The sequence below is a fragment of the Oncorhynchus keta genome, chromosome 30 (genome assembly GCF_023373465.1).
Source record: "Oncorhynchus keta strain PuntledgeMale-10-30-2019 chromosome 30, Oket_V2, whole genome shotgun sequence".
NCBI lineage: Eukaryota > Metazoa > Chordata > Actinopteri > Salmoniformes > Salmonidae > Oncorhynchus > Oncorhynchus keta.
The window spans coordinates 22,594,351-22,613,153 of record NC_068450.1 but is presented as its reverse complement, the minus strand read 5'-3'; the positions used below and the strand labels follow the sequence as shown (position 1 = coordinate 22,613,153).

At 42.9% G+C, this 18,803-nt stretch overlaps 2 protein-coding genes across 6 annotated transcripts in view; one reads left to right on the top strand and one right to left on the bottom strand.

Annotated features, from left to right (window-relative positions):
* The window catches only part of LOC118363302 (storkhead-box protein 2-like), a 100,013-nt gene extending 95,669 nt beyond the window's left edge, over positions 1-4,344 (top strand). For all 5 annotated transcript variants that reach the window (XM_035744018.2, XM_035744015.2, XM_052488039.1 and 2 more), the window contains one exon: positions 1,737-4,344. In XM_035744018.2, the coding sequence (XP_035599911.1) occupies positions 1,737-1,944 (208 nt within the window). In that variant the 3' untranslated portion in view covers positions 1,945-4,344. The remainder of the gene's footprint in view (positions 1-1,736) is intronic.
* Positions 4,345-6,691: 2,347 nt separating this feature from the next.
* Positions 6,692-18,231, bottom strand: enpp6 (ectonucleotide pyrophosphatase/phosphodiesterase 6). The gene is made up of 8 exons (XM_035744014.2): positions 17,922-18,231; positions 10,954-11,133; positions 10,578-10,689; positions 10,344-10,485; positions 9,672-9,851; positions 9,136-9,273; positions 8,664-8,790; positions 6,692-7,729 (listed from the first exon to the last, which is right to left on the bottom strand). The coding sequence occupies exons 1-8, from the start codon at positions 18,157-18,159 to the stop codon at positions 7,524-7,526; spliced, it is 1,323 nt and encodes a 440-aa protein (XP_035599907.1). The 5' UTR covers positions 18,160-18,231; the 3' UTR covers positions 6,692-7,523.
* Between the last annotated feature and the right edge of the window lie 572 nt (positions 18,232-18,803).

Below are 18,803 nucleotides of genomic sequence, written 5' to 3'. Positions count from 1 at the left end.
AATTATATAGATTGCAACCCCCAAAAGCTTTTGTGCATTACAACACTGCCTGTTTTTGCTAAATCCTTTTCACCCGGGCCCCTCTGGCATAGTGGGAGTGTGTGACGCTTCATTAGGGTCACATGTGTCTTCCTGTGTCTAACCCCGACCACATGCTCTAGCCTCTAAACAAGATGGATGCCCGCGCTAGCGCCGCTCGTCTTTGATTGGTTTGTATCACGCTTAGGTTTGCAGTTCAGAACCTCTGGGACCATCGGCTCATTTGTTTTCGGGCTGAGTTTCCCCTCCCCTCAGCCCCTACCATGTTTCCAGCCACGGCCTCCCGCTCTCCCCCGGGGCCAGTAATGGAAAATAATGTCTCTGTATTCAGCAGATGTTTGGCTGTCTCTAGATAATGCTCCTCAGCAGACGTTTGGCTGTCTCTAGATAATGCTCCTCAGCAGACGTTTGGCTGTCTCTAGATAATGCTCCTCAGCAGACGTTTGGCTGTCTCTAGATAATGCTCCTCAGCAGACGTTTGGCTGTCTCTAGATAATGCTCCTCAGCAGACGTTTGGCTGTCTCTAGATAATGCTCCTCAGCAGACGTTTGGCTGTCTCTAGATAATGCTCCTCAGCAGACGTTTGGCTGTCTCTAGATAATGCTCCTCAGCAGACGTTTGGCTGTCTCTAGATAATGCTCCTCAGCAGACTGACCTGCCTCCTCAGCCAGCTTATTCAAACAAGATGGGCAACCTTTTATGGAAGTGATTATGGAACTGGAAACAGTGACCGCTGCAGATTTGAAATGGCTTGGAGTTGGAGTGGTGGCCCTTCCTTGTAGATTCGGTTGCCTATTTCACAGCCTCTAATGACCTTGTCATTTTATTTTCCTGTGAAGAACGGTGATAAGAAGTGTGATGTGGTTTTCCACTCTGTTGGGTTGGGATCACACTAGTGATCATGTGGAGCTTTTCAGGACAGATGTCACTAATCTCCTGTGTGACTGAAAGGGGATTGGTCCACATATGTACAGTACTTGGTCTTTTGGCCCCTCCCTCCCGCCCAGTTAGCTCTGCTCCACCCCTCTCTCCCATAGTCGTGGCCTGCAGATGGAGCCAGTGAGGAGAACCACGTCCACCTTTCATGGGTGACCTGGTCTAGCTGGCAGTGAAAAGATAGAAACAGGCATGATCAGACATTTTTGACATGCTGTTCCTCTCCAAATCAGTAAGACACCATTCAAAACAACTATCTTGTCATACAGATATTAATACCTTAAATATTATCAGTAATGTAATGTTACAAACAATTCCATTGTAGAGAACATCAGACGAATGACTTTATAAGTGTCTATATCTGCCAGAGGATATGAATCTTATATGACTCTTCTCTCATTCGTTCATCTTGCTATACCCATCTTTTCTTCTCACCTTTTGTATCCCCCCCCCCTCCCCCGCCCTCTCAGGACAGTGGTTACAGCAGTTACTGGTTAACATGGAGAGGATATCAAGGTTTGATTTAGTTGAAGGGAACTCCCTAACCTCTAAGTGCTGCCTATAGCTGGAAAACTTTATAGACAACATGTGTCAACAATCAATCGGATACTTTCTGCTCTCACACTATTCCACACAAACAAGGGAAGGCAGCATAACATGCTTCTGTGTTCGGACTCTCTCCTTCTTTCTCCTCATTCTCTTCATCATTCTATTGTTCTCTTTTTGTTCTTTCCCTTCCTTTCCTCTTCTTCCTGGCTCAGCACACGAGAGAGTCTGGCCTCAAACACCTCCAGCATCGTGGAGAGCAACAGACGTCAGAACCTGGCTCTGAGTCCCGGACACCTGGGAATCGCCACGGGCAACGGTCCACCTTTCACCTTCCGGACCATTCCAGAGCCGCCGCCTACCACCCAACCCGAGAAACTCCAGAAACCCTCAAACTGTTTGGCCTCCATCACCAGTGTGTGAGTGACAGTGGCAGGAGAGGGAGATCAAATGAAGAGGGAGGTGTTGGGTTTGGATGAGTACAGCTCCTCCACCTCACTGGGGCTGTTCTAGTATCCAGACTGGCTGACACAACACACACAAGCCCGTTCAGCGACTGGTATTACATTGTCAATCTGTCATGCAATGGTTTTGGTTTAGTTTTCCTCATCTTCTGTTTGTTTTTTTCCACAAATGTTTGAATTTGTGATACTCACTACTACATTGTAACACCACTTCTCACAAGAGTACATTTATAAAAATATTTAAAAGCATTGATCTTTTTCAATCCCATTCTAAACCTTGGAAGAAAAAAAAAACGTCATTCTACAGGTCCTTTTAGGTTTTTGTTTTTACTGAGCAGTTTTAATTTATTTCATGTGACTGATTTGACTTTGACCTGCCAGTTGACATTCTGTCATTTATTTTGGTGTCAAATGTATAATTTTATAATCTCAGGTCACTCGTAATTACATTTTTTTGGCTATGTGTGGCTGTTGAGCTTTTTAAACATACTCTTTAGCCCCCTCTGCTGGCTCACATGAGGCTCTGACACAATGCGATGCATACATAGCCCTGCTTGCTAGACTTTACCTGACCCCTCTGCCATAAGGCCTACATAATGCTTTCATGATAATATAACATGCAATAAACCGTTATGTCAGCTCATGACGACTGATTTACAGCTGCCCTAACAGAAACCGTTGTTTAGGCTTGTTAATTGTCTGGCAATACATCTAGACAATTAGCATACCTGAGTAATGGTTTGTGTCATGACTGTGTCAAGTGACATAAGCAGCTGTCATTATGGTTTATAATGCTATGACATTATTATGACAGTCTTACGAAGGGTTCAAGTGACATGTTATCCTAGTGATGTTAGGAGTGCAACATGTCCAGTCCATCCAACCTCTCTGTAGGGTACTATTGGTGTACCAGAGTAGCCCTCTGTTCCGTGGTACTGAACCCAGCCCTGACGCTGCTGTAGTCTAGATTAAAAAATCCAAGTGTTTGAACTGGGCTCTTAGAGCTAATGTTTACATAGAATCAGGTCTCTCAGCACATTTTGGTACATTGTAAATACAGATTAAGGAAAGGCCTCAATGCCCGACAGGGATTGAGTTTCTAAGCAGTACCACACGGCAGTCATGGCCAACAATGGAAAAACCAAACTTTTATTTTTATTGGATTAAAAATGTCACACTATTCCTGGTGCTATTACCTGTGGTATTTTCCTGTTGAATGCATTCGATGTTCAAATTAACAACAAGGGACTTTTGAATATGGACAACGTCGAAAACCATCCCCTTTATAGAGGCAGATAAGGTCCTCTCTCCCCACCCCTCTGAGTTGTTTTCATATTTGACCCTATGTTGTCAGATTCTCTCTAGTACAACTACCTCCACAACAGTAGAGTAGTGGCTCTCCTCTTACAAATCACTGTCAACAGCCTGTATCCTGTGAATGTCAATGTTAAAGCCCTAGAAATGACTCACACACAAAGACCATGTCAAAGTGCTGGACTGACTCTCCTATTGTCATTCTCACGACAACAGAGCTCACATGTATGCGCTACTTGACTATTTAGCCCCTCTCTCTGTCTGAGTTTATTAGAGGTGTTCTTCTCACGCAATTCTCACTTTTTGACTCTCACTTCCCCCAACAGAAATGTAATAATTTCTGTGCAGTTTGATTAGAGGGGGGGGTTCTCCTCTCCTCTATTTAATGATGTTAAGGATATCAAAGGTGACCTCATAGCACAGCATTTCCGTAGGATACATCACTGTCCTCTCAGCACTGTGTACCATCAGTATCCATGTCTCATACAGTGTGATGATGAGCCTATGAAGGGAGTGGTGTCAACCTTGTCACTTTGGTAGTACAGTTCCAGTCCAATGACAACGCATTGAAAAGGTCCATTTTCAGTTTTTGTGAGCTCTTTTCAAATAATGATCAACATCATCAATTCCCTCTGAAATCAAAAGGGAGAATTGCAGCCAAGACTGCCTTGTATTGTCATGTTTGCACTGAAATAAATGCCTGTTCTCTGGTTGCTGTAAAAGCCATCCAAGAAGGATGTTCTGTTTATATTGAAAATATTTCATATGAAATTCTGACAGTCCATGAAATGTCTTCCCTTAACATTGCGGATTTATAATGGAGTTCAATAACGTTGTTTCTAATTGTGACGGTATGTCATACTGTAGATGATCTTGGTCTGTCATGCTTAGTAAAATAATGTCAACAATAAGAGGGATTTTTTATGTCTATAATATCTAAGTCCCTTTTTGTGTAGTCATGGTGTTTACTGTTGTTCTAGTGTGTGTGATATAACCTTTGGGGATTGTTACTTTTTAAGATAATAAAATAACATGTTTGGTTATATGTCTTGAATGTCTTTATTTAATGGAAGACCAGGGGCTGGATATATCAATTGCCTCGGAGTAGGGCTGCTGATTCGGGATCAGTTTAGCCTTTTAGATCACAATGAACAAGATGATATGGACCAGGGGGACCTGATCCGAGATCAGCATTGCTACTCTAAGAGGCTTGATAACTTGTTTTCACCGGTAGATGACGCTAAAGCACCTCCAACCCACATCTGAGCTGCAATCTATCTCCACTAGATGGAGTTCTTGCCTCTATTTGGCTACAACAACAAAACTAGTTCTTCTCAGCAACCTCCATCCACTCCACATATGAGTTCCTAAATAGTTCATAAGACAGGTACACTATATATACAAAAGTATGTAGACACCCCTTCAAATTAGTGGATTCGGCTATTTCAGCCGCACCCGTTGCTGACAGCTGTATAAAATTGAGCACACTGCCATGCAATCTCCGTAGACAAACATTGGCAGTTTTATGGTCTTTCTGAAGAGCTCAGTGACTTTCAACGTGGCACCATCATAGAATGCCAACTTCCCAACAAGTCAGTTCATCAGATTTCTGCCCTGCTAGAACTGCCCTGGTCAACTGTAAGTGTTGTTATTGTGAAGTGAAAATGTCTAGGAGCAACAACAGCTCAGCCGCGAAGTGGTAGGCCACACAAGCTCACAGAACGGGACCGGCAAGTGCTGAAGGACGTAAAAATCATCTGTCTTCTGTTGCAACACTCACTGCCTCTGGAAGCAATGTCAGCACAAGAACTGTTGGTCGGGAGCTTTATGACATGGGTTTCCATGGCCGAGCAGCCGCACACAAGCCTAAGATCATCATGTGCAATACCAAGTGTCGGCTGGAGTGGTGTAAAGCTCACACCATTGGACTCTGGAGCAGTGGAAACACGTTCTCTGGAGTGATAAGTCATGCTTCACCATCTGGCAGTCCGACAGACGAATCTGGGTTTGGCGGATGCTTGGAGAATGCTACCAGCCCCAATGCATAGTACCAACTGTAATGTTTGGTGGAGGAGGAATAATGGTCTGGTGCTGCTTTTCATGGTTCAGGCTAGGTTCCCTTAGTTCCAGTGAAGTGAAATCTTAACGCTACAGCATACAATGACATTCTAGATGATTCTGTGCTTCCAACTTTGTGGCAACAGTTTGGGGAAGGCCCTTTCCTGTTTCAGCATGACAATGCCTCTGTGCACAAAGCGAAGTCCATACAGAAATGGTTTGTTGAAATCGGTGTGGAATAACTTGACTGGCCTGCAAAGAGCCCTGACCTCAACTCCATCGAACACCTTTGGGATGTATTGGAACACCGACTGCGAGCCAGGCCTAATCACCCAACATCAGTGCCCGACCTCATTAATGCTTGTGACCGAATGGAAGCAAGTCCCTACAGTAATGCTCCAACATCTAGTGGAAAGCCTTCCCAGAAGAGTGGAGGCTGTGATAGCAGCAAAGGGGAGACCAACTCAATATTACTGCCCATGATTTTGGAATGAGATGGACGAACAGGTGTCCACATACTTTTGGTAATGTAGTGTAAACTCCTGCATGACCTTTGGCCCGTGTCGTGTAGGTCATTGGATTTCATTCGGTCACGTTTATTGCTTTTGGACAGGTTCTGACAACTGCCAAATTATGTTTTTTTATTTATAGCATTTAGTCTCTTTGTTTAATCATTGTTTTGTGTCACTCCAGTATTTTGTTACGCTGCCAGGAAAATACATCTCTGGGGCTTGAAAATAATATAATCACTACATCTTGGGTTTACTAAGAGTAGAGAGTGAATAATTTAATTAGTGCTCACAGATTGTAACATAACCCAGTGATAAGTTTGAGGGCTGACCCAGATCAACCTCATCTTAACATATTTTGGCTTAATCGTATTATTAGCCTGCTTACACTTAACTTAAGATGTTCTTAAGTAAAGTTCTACACGTTTTTTCCATTTCCATCAATGTATCAGAATTCTAGGCCTCAAACTGACAATCCAATCTTGAACTATCAGATGTCTCACCATTCTCATTGTTCAATTGAAAGATGTCTGTTTCATATCAACCAACGTCTGTAATGATGCATGTATAGGTAATTCAGAATGACCATATCATGTTGAGACTTTTGAACTGTGCCTTTTAAAGCCATGCTCTACCACCATGCTATTGGCCTTGGCTTTTAACCAGTCCTTCTGCATTTTCACATGACGACTTGAACCCCAAAGTATTAGAACATTTACTTTGACTGGCTTCTGGAAGTCTTATCTTTTACCTTGTCAAAGTCAACTTGCTACTTCAAAATGACTGCTTACAACTGCATATTGTACAGTCCAGCAGACAAAAATCTGTTTGTTTTTTTCAAGGTTTTATTGATCAATCGAATTAGTAGAAACACCACAGAGCTTTTCCATGGAAGTCTGAAGATTTGCAGCAAAAAAACAAAGGTGACAATAAGTAAAAAACTACATTTACTTCATTACAGTATAGAACAATGCAGAGAGTTCTTCTAAACCTCATATTCAAACAATTATAAAAAAAAGACATCATTCTTTCATCCAACCCTCCTTCACAGATACAATGATGAAGAGGACATTGATGCTGTAAGGAATTTACGGCGCTCATGTTAGCTCCTTTAGCAGCAGCAAATCACGATAGAGATGATTGTGAACTAAGGTTGGTCCAGATTACTTATAAAATGTTTTGGTTTGCAAAGAGAGTTTTTGGTTATGTTATATAAACTGAAGGCACTGTCAACCCGTATTTAGATATAAAACCTGTGTGATCAATGTGCTTTGTACTTTTCACTGTCATGTTTAGAATAGGAAATGGTTTGGAAACCTGTGTTGGCTCAGGTGCCATGATAGGGTAGATTGCTGCCATCAGAACCATGTATTTATAGAGTTGGGCCATTGAGATTTCTGCATTTACATGGCACCGCAACATTCTATTGCAGCCATGTTAGCTCCCCATTAACATTACATGGGGAGCATTGTAACATTCTGTTAGGTAACAGAATGTCTAGGACTCAACTACATGGCTCTGCCCATAGAATTAGGAATGAAAACACAAAATAATAATTTAATAGGTCCATGACTCTGCCTGCCATTATCAGCGCATTATAGAGCTATGTGGGTATATGACATCACCCACTCTAGTGAAAGAGGGAATCTCTCTGGTTCTAAGCCTGTAGAGACAGCACCAGGGCTAGTAGACCCAGAGCCCAGAGAGGACTAGGCCAGGCCAGGCCCACAGAGCCACTGAGAAGGTATTCCACCCGGGACCAGGAACCGTTGTTGGGCAGAGGCAGAATCCCCAGAGTCTTACACATCAGGTTGTACACATCCACTGCTCTGATAGGGGCCGCACGCACATTCCTCTTGAAATCTGTAGGTAAGACAATTTGTTGATTATTATACCTGTGGATTTTATCATGGCAAAGACAGTACAGCAGAGTAGAAATTATTTTCTGGGTCACTTCCAAAGTACATCAGTGTTATTTGAGGTGTTTGACTCATGATAAGAGTCATAACAACACTGATTAGAATATTGAAGTTTAAAAAAAAGTTATAAGCAGTACAGCTCAGATCATGTTAATGATCACTATGAGAGTGATGATTTAGTACACAGGCACTGTGTTTACCATGTACAGTACATTGGGATCCTATGTCTATATATACACACACTGAACAAAAATATAAATGCAACATGTAAAGTGTTGGTCCCATTTTTCATGAGCTAAAATAAAAGATCTAAGAAATGTTCCATGTGCACAAAAAGCTTATTTCTCTCAAATGTTGTGCACAAATGTGTTTACATCCCTGTTGGTGAGCATTTCTACTTTGCCAAGACAATCTATCCACCTGACAGGTGTGTCATATCAAGAAGCTGATTAAACAGCATGATCATACACAGGTACACCTTGTGCTGGGCACAATAAAAGGCCACTAAAATGTGCAGTTTTGTCACACAACACAATGCCACAAACGTCTCAAGTTTGGCTGCAGGAATGTCCAACAGAACTGTTGCCAGAGAATTTAATGTTAATTTCTCGACCATTAGACGTCATTTTTGAGAATTTGGCAGCACATCCAACCAGCCTCACAACCGCAGACCACATGCAACCACGCCAGCCCAGGACCTCCACATCCGGCTTCTTCACCTGCGGGATCGTCTGAGGAAGATTAGGGCCTAATGAATTTATTTCAATTGACTGATTGCCTTCTATGCAACTCCGTAATATCTTTGTAAATGTTGCATTTATATTTTTGTTCAGTATAATTCTATGTCTATAAAGGCCTACTGGTCAGACAGTTGTTACCTGGTCCCTGTGCTAAGAAGAAGCCCCGCATGTCCACAAACTCATTGTCGTAGCCGTGCCAACCATGCTGCCATCCCTGCGGCTCTGGTGAACTACTGTTCTGCCAGAAAGGCAGTTTGGACTTGCTCTGAAAACAGAGACAGCCATGTCAGTACGTAATGGGTTAAAAGACAGTGGAATGAAGGTTAGCCTACTTGTTCCAGTGTTGTTCATTTGCTGTACATAATAGCACGCTAAGGAATTGTCCCAAATTACACTCTATTCCCTATATAAGGTGAATGCACCAATTTGTAAGTCGCTCTGGATAAGAGCGTCTGCTAAATGACGTAAATGTAAATGTATATAGTGCACTACTTTTGACCAGGGTCCATAGAGCTATAGTCAAAAGTAGTGCACTATATAGGGAATAGGATGCCATTTGTAATGTAAACTAGGTATATCATCACTGAGATGTGATGTGTCAAAGCCTTACCTCTGTTATGAACCAGCCAGGGTCAGCCACCAGGGTCAGACTGGAGACAAACTTCCCCCCCTTGTAATGGAAGCGATCAGGGACCTGATTCCTCCTGTAGACATTCATGTTCCGTACACTGCTCAGTGCTCTGTAGACCTGCCATCAACACAACTCAGATTCACTACACATTTTATTCATGTTTTTCCTCCCTGCTTTGTTCAGGGAGAGGTGTAGCTGCAAATTGCATACCACTCTACAGCGCAGTAAGTAACCTCATGGTAATGACATATGGGACCGTCGCCTGTACATTTGGATACAGAAGTTATGGCTGGCTTGACTGAGGCCTTTCATATACATCGTTACAGCGCAAACGTTTTTGGAAATGTTTGATTTTTGACAGAGAAGAGTATTCAAGTGACTAAATGTGCCAACATGACATGTTTGTTTGTGTTTACTCTGGCAGAGAGGAGAAGTCAAGGATGCGTGTTTTTTCCAGTGTCTTGGCTGGGTTGAAAGACAATTGGCCTGTATGTATGAAATGGAAATCAATTTACCTCCTCATATTTAGCTTGTTTTGGCCACAGACTGACGACAGGCCCCCGGTCCATCATCTTGACAACGTCAGACATGTTTATGTACGTCACAAGCTCAATGACTTTCTCCATCCACTTGATCTCTGTCATCCCATGGTCAGAGAACATGATGATGTTCAGCTCGTCACGCAGGTCCTTCTCCTGAAATACAGCAGGGTGGTGGTGACCTGTTCAGATCAAAGGCCGTGTCCCAAATGGCTCCCTATTCCCTATAAAGTGCACTACTTTAGCCCAGGACCCAGTGGCTCCCTATTCCCTATATATAGTGCACTACTTTAGCCCAGGGCCCAATGGCTCCCTATTCCCTATATAGTGCACTACTTTAGCCCAGGACCCAGTGGCTCCCTATTCCCTATATAGTGCACTACTTTAGCCCAGGACCCAGTGGCTCCCTATTCCCTATATATAGTGCACTACTTTAGCCCAGGGCCCAATGGCTCCCTATTCCCTATATAGTGCACTACTTTCGACCAAGGCCATCTGGTCACAATGTCCGCTCAACATTCTCACCACAATCAGTAGGCTATGTCTGTTACTTTGTACAAATCATTGTAGAATGGAAACATTTTTGCTGGATTGAGTTGTTCATTTTTAGTCTCTTTTCAATGTTTTGAAAACAATATAAGGCCTGACCTTAATTTTTTGGTTTAGCACCTGGAAGGCGATGTCCAGCCTCTGAACAGCAGTCTTCACCTGAGAAGACATGGGGCCATAGTGATGCCCCTCTACGTCAATCTTCTCATAGTACACAGCAGCCATGTCTGCTCTGCCACTACTGATGAAGTAAACACATGCTTGTTGTTATAACACAACAGAATGGCACTACATTCCAAACCTGGCTGATGCCAAAATACCTCCATTTCTTACCGTAAACCATCGAGAGCTCTTTCAATAGAATCTGTCAGATTTCTCTCTGTGGGATTGTAGACATATTCCTCACAGAACGAAGGTCTCACACCCAGAATCTCCACCTCACAACCTGATAACATGACAGTAGAATACAGGTCACATCACTGCTCACTATGCTTCTAGAATGTTCACGCTTGATGATCCAATTGGAATGAACATCAATGGAAAGCATTTCATTTGATTCCAGAATATCCAGCATCTGATTCCTGTGTTCTGTATATGACTGGTAGACAAAACATTTAAAATACTTGAATAACTATAATTATATCCAAAACAATGTAATACCACTGGGGGCCTTAATGTCTTTCTTTCGTCTTGCCAGAGTTGTCCTTACCGGGCCAATAGTACATGAAGACTTTCTTTCCGAGTTTCTGCATGGTTACCCAGATGGGCTCAGACCCGTCCCACCACATTGGCAGCCGACTGTCTGGGTTGATGCCGATTAGGAATTCCTTGAGAGAGCCCTGATCCCACATGTAATTCCCTGTCATTTGGTGCACTTCACAGTACCGGCCTGAAAACCCAGAAATTGCTTTTTTATTTCAGAAGTTAGATATGAACATAGAGAAGACTTTTTATGGGCAAAGACTCAAGGGAGAGTAGTGAGTTTGATGTGTGCCAGCTTTATAAGGACATTGGAGTATTTCTGGCCCAGTTACTTATTTTTATCCAACTCGGTCCAAAAGGGTTCCTGTGACTGAAAACTGTTTTCTTCAGCTGTGTTTCAGTTATAAACCATCATTTAGATGTTAACTAAGTTGGTATCCATGATCCCGGACATGAATACTGAATACTTCAGTTCTTTTCATTAAACAACCAGTTGACCTGTAATTTTACTGTTCTGTATTTGTTATGGGATGTTGGGTCATGTTAAGTTTGCAAGCTAACCCCCCAGTGCTTTAAACACAGCCAGCCTTCACAAAATATGATGTATTGTGTAACGGCAGTCAGCCGGATGCTTTTTGGTCACAGAGCCTACACGCTTAGAAAAAGAGGTTCCAAAATGGTTATTTGGTTGTCCCCATAGGAGAACCCTTTTTGGTTCCAGGTAGAAGAACCCTTTTGGGATTAATGTAAAACCCTTTTGGGATTCATGTAAAACCCTCTGTAGAAAGGGTTCTACCTGGAACCCAAAAGGATTCTACCTGCAACCAAAAAGGGTTATTCAAAGGGTTCTCCTATGCGGACAGCAGAAGAACCATTTAAGGTTCTAGTAGCACCTTTTTTCTAAGAGTGTAGGTTAACTTGCTGAAACAAACCATGCCTAGGACTGATATGATGCAATAAAACAACAAATGATTATCTCTGAGTGCTGACGTCTTCATTCGTTAAAGTTGTTTTACTGCTAAGTTCTCTAGGTTCAATTCAATTGAGACAGTGAGCGAGTGCTTTCTCCCCCACCCTTACAAAACACACAGACTCAAGGTCATCCACACACACAGGCAGTGCCTCCTCCTCCCTTCCCCTAGCAGGCTCACACTACCCAGCATCACAACTCACAACACAAACAGAACAATTAACATAAAACACAACTACAGTCATAATTAGTCACAACACTAACACAACTACAGCCACAGCACTAACAACTAGTCACAGCACTAACACAACTCATACACGACAACATGTTGAGCAAGGACACATCTTTTATTTGAACAACCGTTTAGTACTCTGCCACTGCTGTTTGTAGAGGCACTCTTACAACTATGTTGTTCCTTATTAAAGTGATGCCAGGAATGTAGCTAATCTCAGGTATTTTGGAGCCACAGCTGGTTAGAGTTACAACATTCAGAAATGACTCAAATGCTCTGAATCATTTTGGTAGCTCAGCCTAGAGTTTTTCCTTTGAGAAAAACAAAAACTGCAGGTGTGTTTTGTTAGCTGCCTGCAATAGTCTCTATGGACATCTGAGGTTCAGTTGAAATAGCACTGAGAGGGTGAATGGGGCCAGTAAAGGACCTTTATATACATGCATAATCTATGAGCAGAATTACTGTCTAACCTCAATTAGGCATGAAATCCCTAGTTTGAAAGCAACTAATTACTGGCGCCATTTCCCCCCAGGTGGACCAGCCTCCTAGCAATTTGAGTTCCAACCAGTGTCATGTATTCATGGATGCCAGGCGTCCCCAAAACATGAACCAAGAACTAAATACAAAAATGTTTTTTAAATGTATCTTTCATCTCTCTGCGTTTCATACTTTTCCTTCAATTTGCAAGAGGCTGAATGTATCTCACCGGAGAAAGAATCCGAGCAAGTGAAACAGCGCCACTCTGTCTCAATATGTATAGCCCATCTAACTGATGCTGTCTGGTCAAAACAAGTATGACATTAATGCTACCCGTAGCATTGAATGCAAGGGAAGCAAGCAAGCATTTGGACTCTCTTTAAATGAATACATTTTTCAAATAATAGCCAATCAGTGTTGAGCTAAACTGAGTGAGCTCAACTGTGAATGGTCCTAGCACTCCACGCCAGTTAGAATTTGGCTTCTCACCAATCACATCAAAAGCCAAATGTCATTGACAGACATTCTTTATTGTTGCATCTCCTTGTGTCTTTGTCCTCCAGTGGTTAGCTAGCTAAAATGGCCCTTTCCTAAATTAACCATGGATGGAGATAGATTAAGTAAAACCACAAGTCCAAATTCCTGTGTAGGCTACTAGCCAATCACAATGGCGATTCTGATCCAACCATAAATTCATACATTGTAGTGCCCCTAGCCTGAGAGGATGGAAGTTACATATGTAGCTAGAAGTAGTAGGCTAATGTTAACTAGCTGGCCCAGTGCATTGTTGCCCATGAATAGAAGTTAGGCTAGCGAGCAAACATTTTAGCCAGGGAGCCTAGGACAACTGGAGGGCCCTGTGTCAGATGCCCGGGGTGACTGGAGGGCCCTGTGTCAGATGCCCGTGGTGACAGGAGGGCCCTGTGTCAGATGCCCGGGGTGACTGGAGGGCCCTGTGTCAGATGCCCGGGGTGACTGGAGGGCCCTGTGTCAGATGCCCGGGGTGACTGGAGGGCCCTGTGTCAGATGCCCGGGGTGACTGGAGGGCCCTGTGTCAGATGCCCGGGGTGACTGGAGGGCCCTGTGTCAGATGCCCGGGGTGACTGGAGGGCCCTGTGTCAGATGCCCGGGGTGACTGGAGGGCCCTGTGTCAGATGCCCGGGGTGACTGGAGGGCCCTGTGTCAGATGCCCGGGGTGACTGGAGGGCCCTGTGTCAGATGGGGTGACTGGAGGGCCCTGTGTCAGATGCCCGGGGTGACTGGAGGGCCCTGTGTCAGATGCCCGGGGTGACTGGAGGGCCCTGTGTCAGATGGCCGGGGTGACTGGAGGGCCCTGTGTCAGATGCCCGGGGTGACTGGAGGGCCCTGTGTCAGATGCCCGGGGTGACTGGAGGGCCCTGTGTCAGATGCCCGGGGTGACTGGAGGGCCCTGTGTCAGATGCCCGGGGTGACTGGAGGGCCCTGTGTCAGATGCCCGGGGTGACTGGAGGGCCCTGTGTCAGATGCCCGGGGTGACTGGAGGGCCCTGTGTCAGATGCCCGGGGTGACTGGAGGGCCCTGTGTCAGATGGCCTTTGTCAGCTCTGTTTTGGTTACGTTGTTAATGCACGTGCACAAAATGATGGTAGCAGCCTAAGCCGAGGCTTTGTTGAGGGGAATGTGCTCTACCAAAACAACTTACATCAGCAAATCATCCACAAAGTGATCCGGTGATTGGGAGGGATTTGACAGAATCTGTTGTCTTTTGGGCTTTACTGTTCTTCCCTCTGTACTCTCTCTGCCAGGGGTTCAGCCTGGAGTGGAGATACAGCCGCTGACTGAGGAGCCATACAGCCCAGGGCTGTTATCACTGAAGTACTACCTACATCTGTTGTTATGTCACTACTACACTGTCATTGATGGTGTCGTTCACTGCCAGGACTCTGAAGAGGTCCAGTGTTTGGCTGAGAGAACTGTTCAGGTGCAAAGCAGTGTATGTTGTTAGGTATATGAGAGAACTGTTCAGGTGTAAAGCAGTGTATGTTGTTAGGTATATGAGAGAACTGTTCAGGTGCAAAGCAGTGTATGTTGTTAGGTATATGAGAGAACTGTTCAGGTGCAAAGCAGTGTATGTTGTTAGGTATATGAGAGAACTGTTCAGGTGTAAAGCAGTGTATGTTGTTAGGTATATGAGAGAACTGTTCAGGTGTAAAGCAGTGTATGTTGTTAGGTATATGAGAGAACTGTTCAGGTGTAAAGCAGTGTATGTTGTTAGGTATATGAGAGAACTGATTAGATGTAAAGCAGTGTGTTAAGTACACTACCGTTCAAAAATGTTGTAAATGAGTATTGTACCTGTAAACACCCCTCTCCCTCCTGGCAACCACACTGTCTCTATTGTGCCACTTACATATGTTATTCCAGTGTTTTACTGGCTATATTGTATTTACTTTGCCACCATGTCCTATTTATTGCCTTTACCTCCCTTATCTCACCTCATTTGCTCACATTGTATATAGACTTATTTTTCTACTGTATTATTAACTGTATGTTTGTTTATTCCATGTGTAACTCTGTGTTGTTATATGTGTCGAACTGCTTTGCTTTATCTTGGCCAGGTCGCAATTGTAAATGAGAACTTGTTCTCAACTTGCCTACCTGGTGAAATGTAAAAATGTAAAATGAGTGAGAACAAGGGACAACCAGAGCCATGTATCTAGAGAGTTGGGCCAATGAGGTTTCTGCATTATGATGTGTTCACATGACACAACAACATTCTATGGCAGCCATGTTAGCACCCCATTAACATTACATGGGTAACATTTAAACAATGCTATGTCACGGAATGTCTAGAATTAGAACAATATTCAAAATTCTAAAAGTTGGCCTAACTTTAAAAATATACAGTTGCAGTCAGAAGTTTACATACACTTAGGTTGGAGTCATTAAAAGTTGTTTTTCAACCACTCTACAAATTTCTTGTTAACAACTATTGATTTGGCAAGTCAGTTAGGACATCTACTTTGTGCATGACACAAGTAATTTTTCCAACAATTGTTTACAGACAGATTATTTCACTTATAATTCCCTGCATCACAATTCCAGTGTGTCAGAAGTTTACTTACACTACATTGACTGTGCCTTTAAGCAGCTTGGAAAATTCCAGAAAATGATGTCATGGCTTTAGAAGCTTCTGATTGGCTAATTGACATCATTTGAGTCAATTGGAGGTGTACCTGTGGATGTAGTTCAAGGCCTACCTTCAAACTCAGTGCCTCTTTGCTTGGCATCATGGGAAAATCAAAATAAATCATCCAAAACCTCAGAAAAACAATTGGTTCAAGTCTGGTTCATCCTTGGGAGCAATTTCCAAATGCCTGAAGGTACCGTGTTCATCTGTACAAACAATAGTACACAAGTATAAACACCATGGGACCACGCAGCCGTCATACCGCTCAGGAAGGAGACGCGTTCTGTCTCCTAGAGATGAACGTACTTTTGTGCGAAAAGTGTAAATATATCCCAGCACAACAGCAAAGGACCTTGTGAAGATGCTGGAGGAAACCGGTAGAAAAGTATCTATATCCACAGTAAAACGAGTCCTTTATCGACATAACCTGAAAGGCCGCTCAGCAAGGAAGAAGCCACTGCTCCAAAACTGCCATAAAAAAAAGCGAGACAACGGTTTGCAAATGCACATTGGGACAAAGATTGTGCTATTTGGAGAAATGTCCTCTGGTCTGATGAAACAAAATACAACTGTTTGGCCATAATGACCATCGTTATGTTTAGAGGAAAAAGGGGGAGGCTTGCCAGCCAAAAAACACCATACCAACCTTGAAGCACGGGGGTGGCAGCATCATGTTGTGGGGGTGCTTTGCTGCAGGAGGGACTGGTGCACTTCACAAAATAGATGGCATCATGAGGTAGGAAAATTGTGGATGTATTGAAGCAACATCTCAAGACATCAGTCAGGAAGATAAAGCTTGGTCGCAAATGGGTCTTCCAAATGGACAATGACCCCAAGCATACTTCCAAAGTTGTGGCAAAATGTGGCAAAAAAGGACAAAGTCAAGGTATTGGAATTGCCATCACAAAGCTCTGACCTGAATCCTATAGAAAATGTGTGGGCAGAACTGAAAAAGTGTGTGTGAGCAAGGAGGCCTACAAACCTGACTCAGTTACACCAGCTCTGTCAGGAGAAATGGGCCAAAATTCACCCAGCTTATTGTGGGAAGCTTGTGGAAGGCTACCTGAAACGTTTGACCCAAGTTTAAATTGTTTAAGACAATGCTACTAAATACTAATTGAGTGTAAGTAAACTTCTGACCCGCTGAGAATGTGATGTGAAGAAATAAAAGCTGAAATAAATCACTGTTATTCTGACATTTCACATTCTTAAAATATAAAGTGGTGATCCTAACTGACCTAAGACAGGACATTTTTACTAGGATTAAATGTCAGGAATTGTGAAAAACTGAGTTTAAATGTATTTGGCTAAGGTGTATGTAAACTTCTGACTTCAACTGACATTCTGTGACATAGCATTGTTTAAATATTTCCCATGCAATGTTAATGGGGTGCTAACATGGCTGAATGTACCATAATGCAGAAACCTCATTGGCCCAACTCTCTAGTTACATGGCTCTGGTTGTCCCTCGTTTTCACTCATAACATATGTAAATGGCACAATAGAGACAGTGTGGTTGCCAGGAGGGAGAGGGGCGTGGGGCTCTGTTACTGATGAGGCAGAGTTCTACTGCTAGAGGGCCCAGGACAGCTGTGCCAGGCTCCTTCCTGTCCATCAATGGATGTATTATACATCCATCACTGAATTAGGCTGCTAGCAATGTCTACACAAGGATTTCAGAGTATGGCCTACTTATGAAATGTTATCTGCGTTCCATTCCATGGTGTAAAGTTTCCTTTCAGTAATTGTTGGGTTAATATGTCAACCTAAGTTATCAAATCATTCATTACCAATGAGTCATTCTGCAACAATATTGATGAGAATGATTGACCAATTATTGTTATTTCAGTGTAGCCACAACAGAGTACAAATGGCTACTTTACAACTTTGTACATGACCATCAAAGTTTAAACTCCACTGTCACAATTTCCTATTTGTTCAGGCAAGCAATAAAGGTTCAAATGGATTGTACCTGTAAACTTACCATTTAGTAACACATTATGTCCAAGATAACAAATCTGAAAATCTGATTTGGTGATCAATCATGGTCAACCTTTCGTAGCCTAATCTATATTTTTTCATAGCTGTAACTTTGAGGCACAGTCAGTCAAAGGTAAAATCATCTCACCTGTCATTAGTGAGTAGTAATTGGGGTATGAAAGGCTGGGGAAATCGGGGGTCATGTAATCCACTTTGACCCCATTATCCATAATCTCTTTAAACCCAGGCAAGTTTTGCAGATCGTCCATGTAATCATATCGAAAACCATCGATGAGGAACACTAGAAGTTTGCGGCTGGCGAGGCAGGATCCCGACAAAAGCACTGCGAGAATGGCGATAGCGCAGGCCAGGCTCAGTCTGGACATGATTGCTCGTGACGGTCCACTGATATGCACATGTAACGGTACTGAACTATGCGAGCAGGGGCAGGGGCCCCAATAGGAGTAGAGGCGGGGCTAATGGCATTGTTATAGGGCTTGGCCTACTGCAGTTTGAGAATGAAAGTCCATGCACTCAGACTCACTCTAAGGAAAAACACTTAAAGTTTTAAGGCTATTCTTTATTTTGTTATATAAATACTTAATCATGGCCTAGGCTTATGTGATATTTGTATTTAATCATTTGTGATTTATTTTATAATTTCTACAGTGGAAAATTAAAGTGACACCCTAAAGCCCACTGTAACATATGGAGCAAATTATATTTGCTGTTGAATAAATATTGATATTTCAAATAGTTGAATCAATCAAAATGGCATTGGATTATTGAAGACCAAGTTCCATATAATATCAATCAATGATGTATTTAATACCCACAAAGCATTTGTACTCTAAACCCGTAATATAAAAAATGACCAGCAGAGTGTACTCCTCTCACATATTTGTCCAACGGAATACTTGTTCAACACGTTATACAACGGGTGGGTCTAATCCTGAATGCTGATTGGTTAAAACCACATTTTTCCTGTTTCTATTCCACAAATTACCACCGGCTAAATCTAATTCAAAAT

Coding starts and splice junctions, on each gene's coding strand:
- enpp6 (XM_035744014.2), bottom strand. CDS start 18,159: ATGTCCAGACTGAGCCTGGCCTGCGCTATCGCCATTCTCGCAGTGCTT. Junction 10,486..10,577: donor AGAGCTCTCGATGGTTTACG/GTAAGAAATGGA, acceptor TTACTTCATCAG/TAGTGGCAGAGCAGACATGG. Junction 9,852..10,343: donor TGCTAAACCAAAAAATTAAG/GTCAGGCCTTAT, acceptor GCTGTATTTCAG/GAGAAGGACCTGCGTGACGA.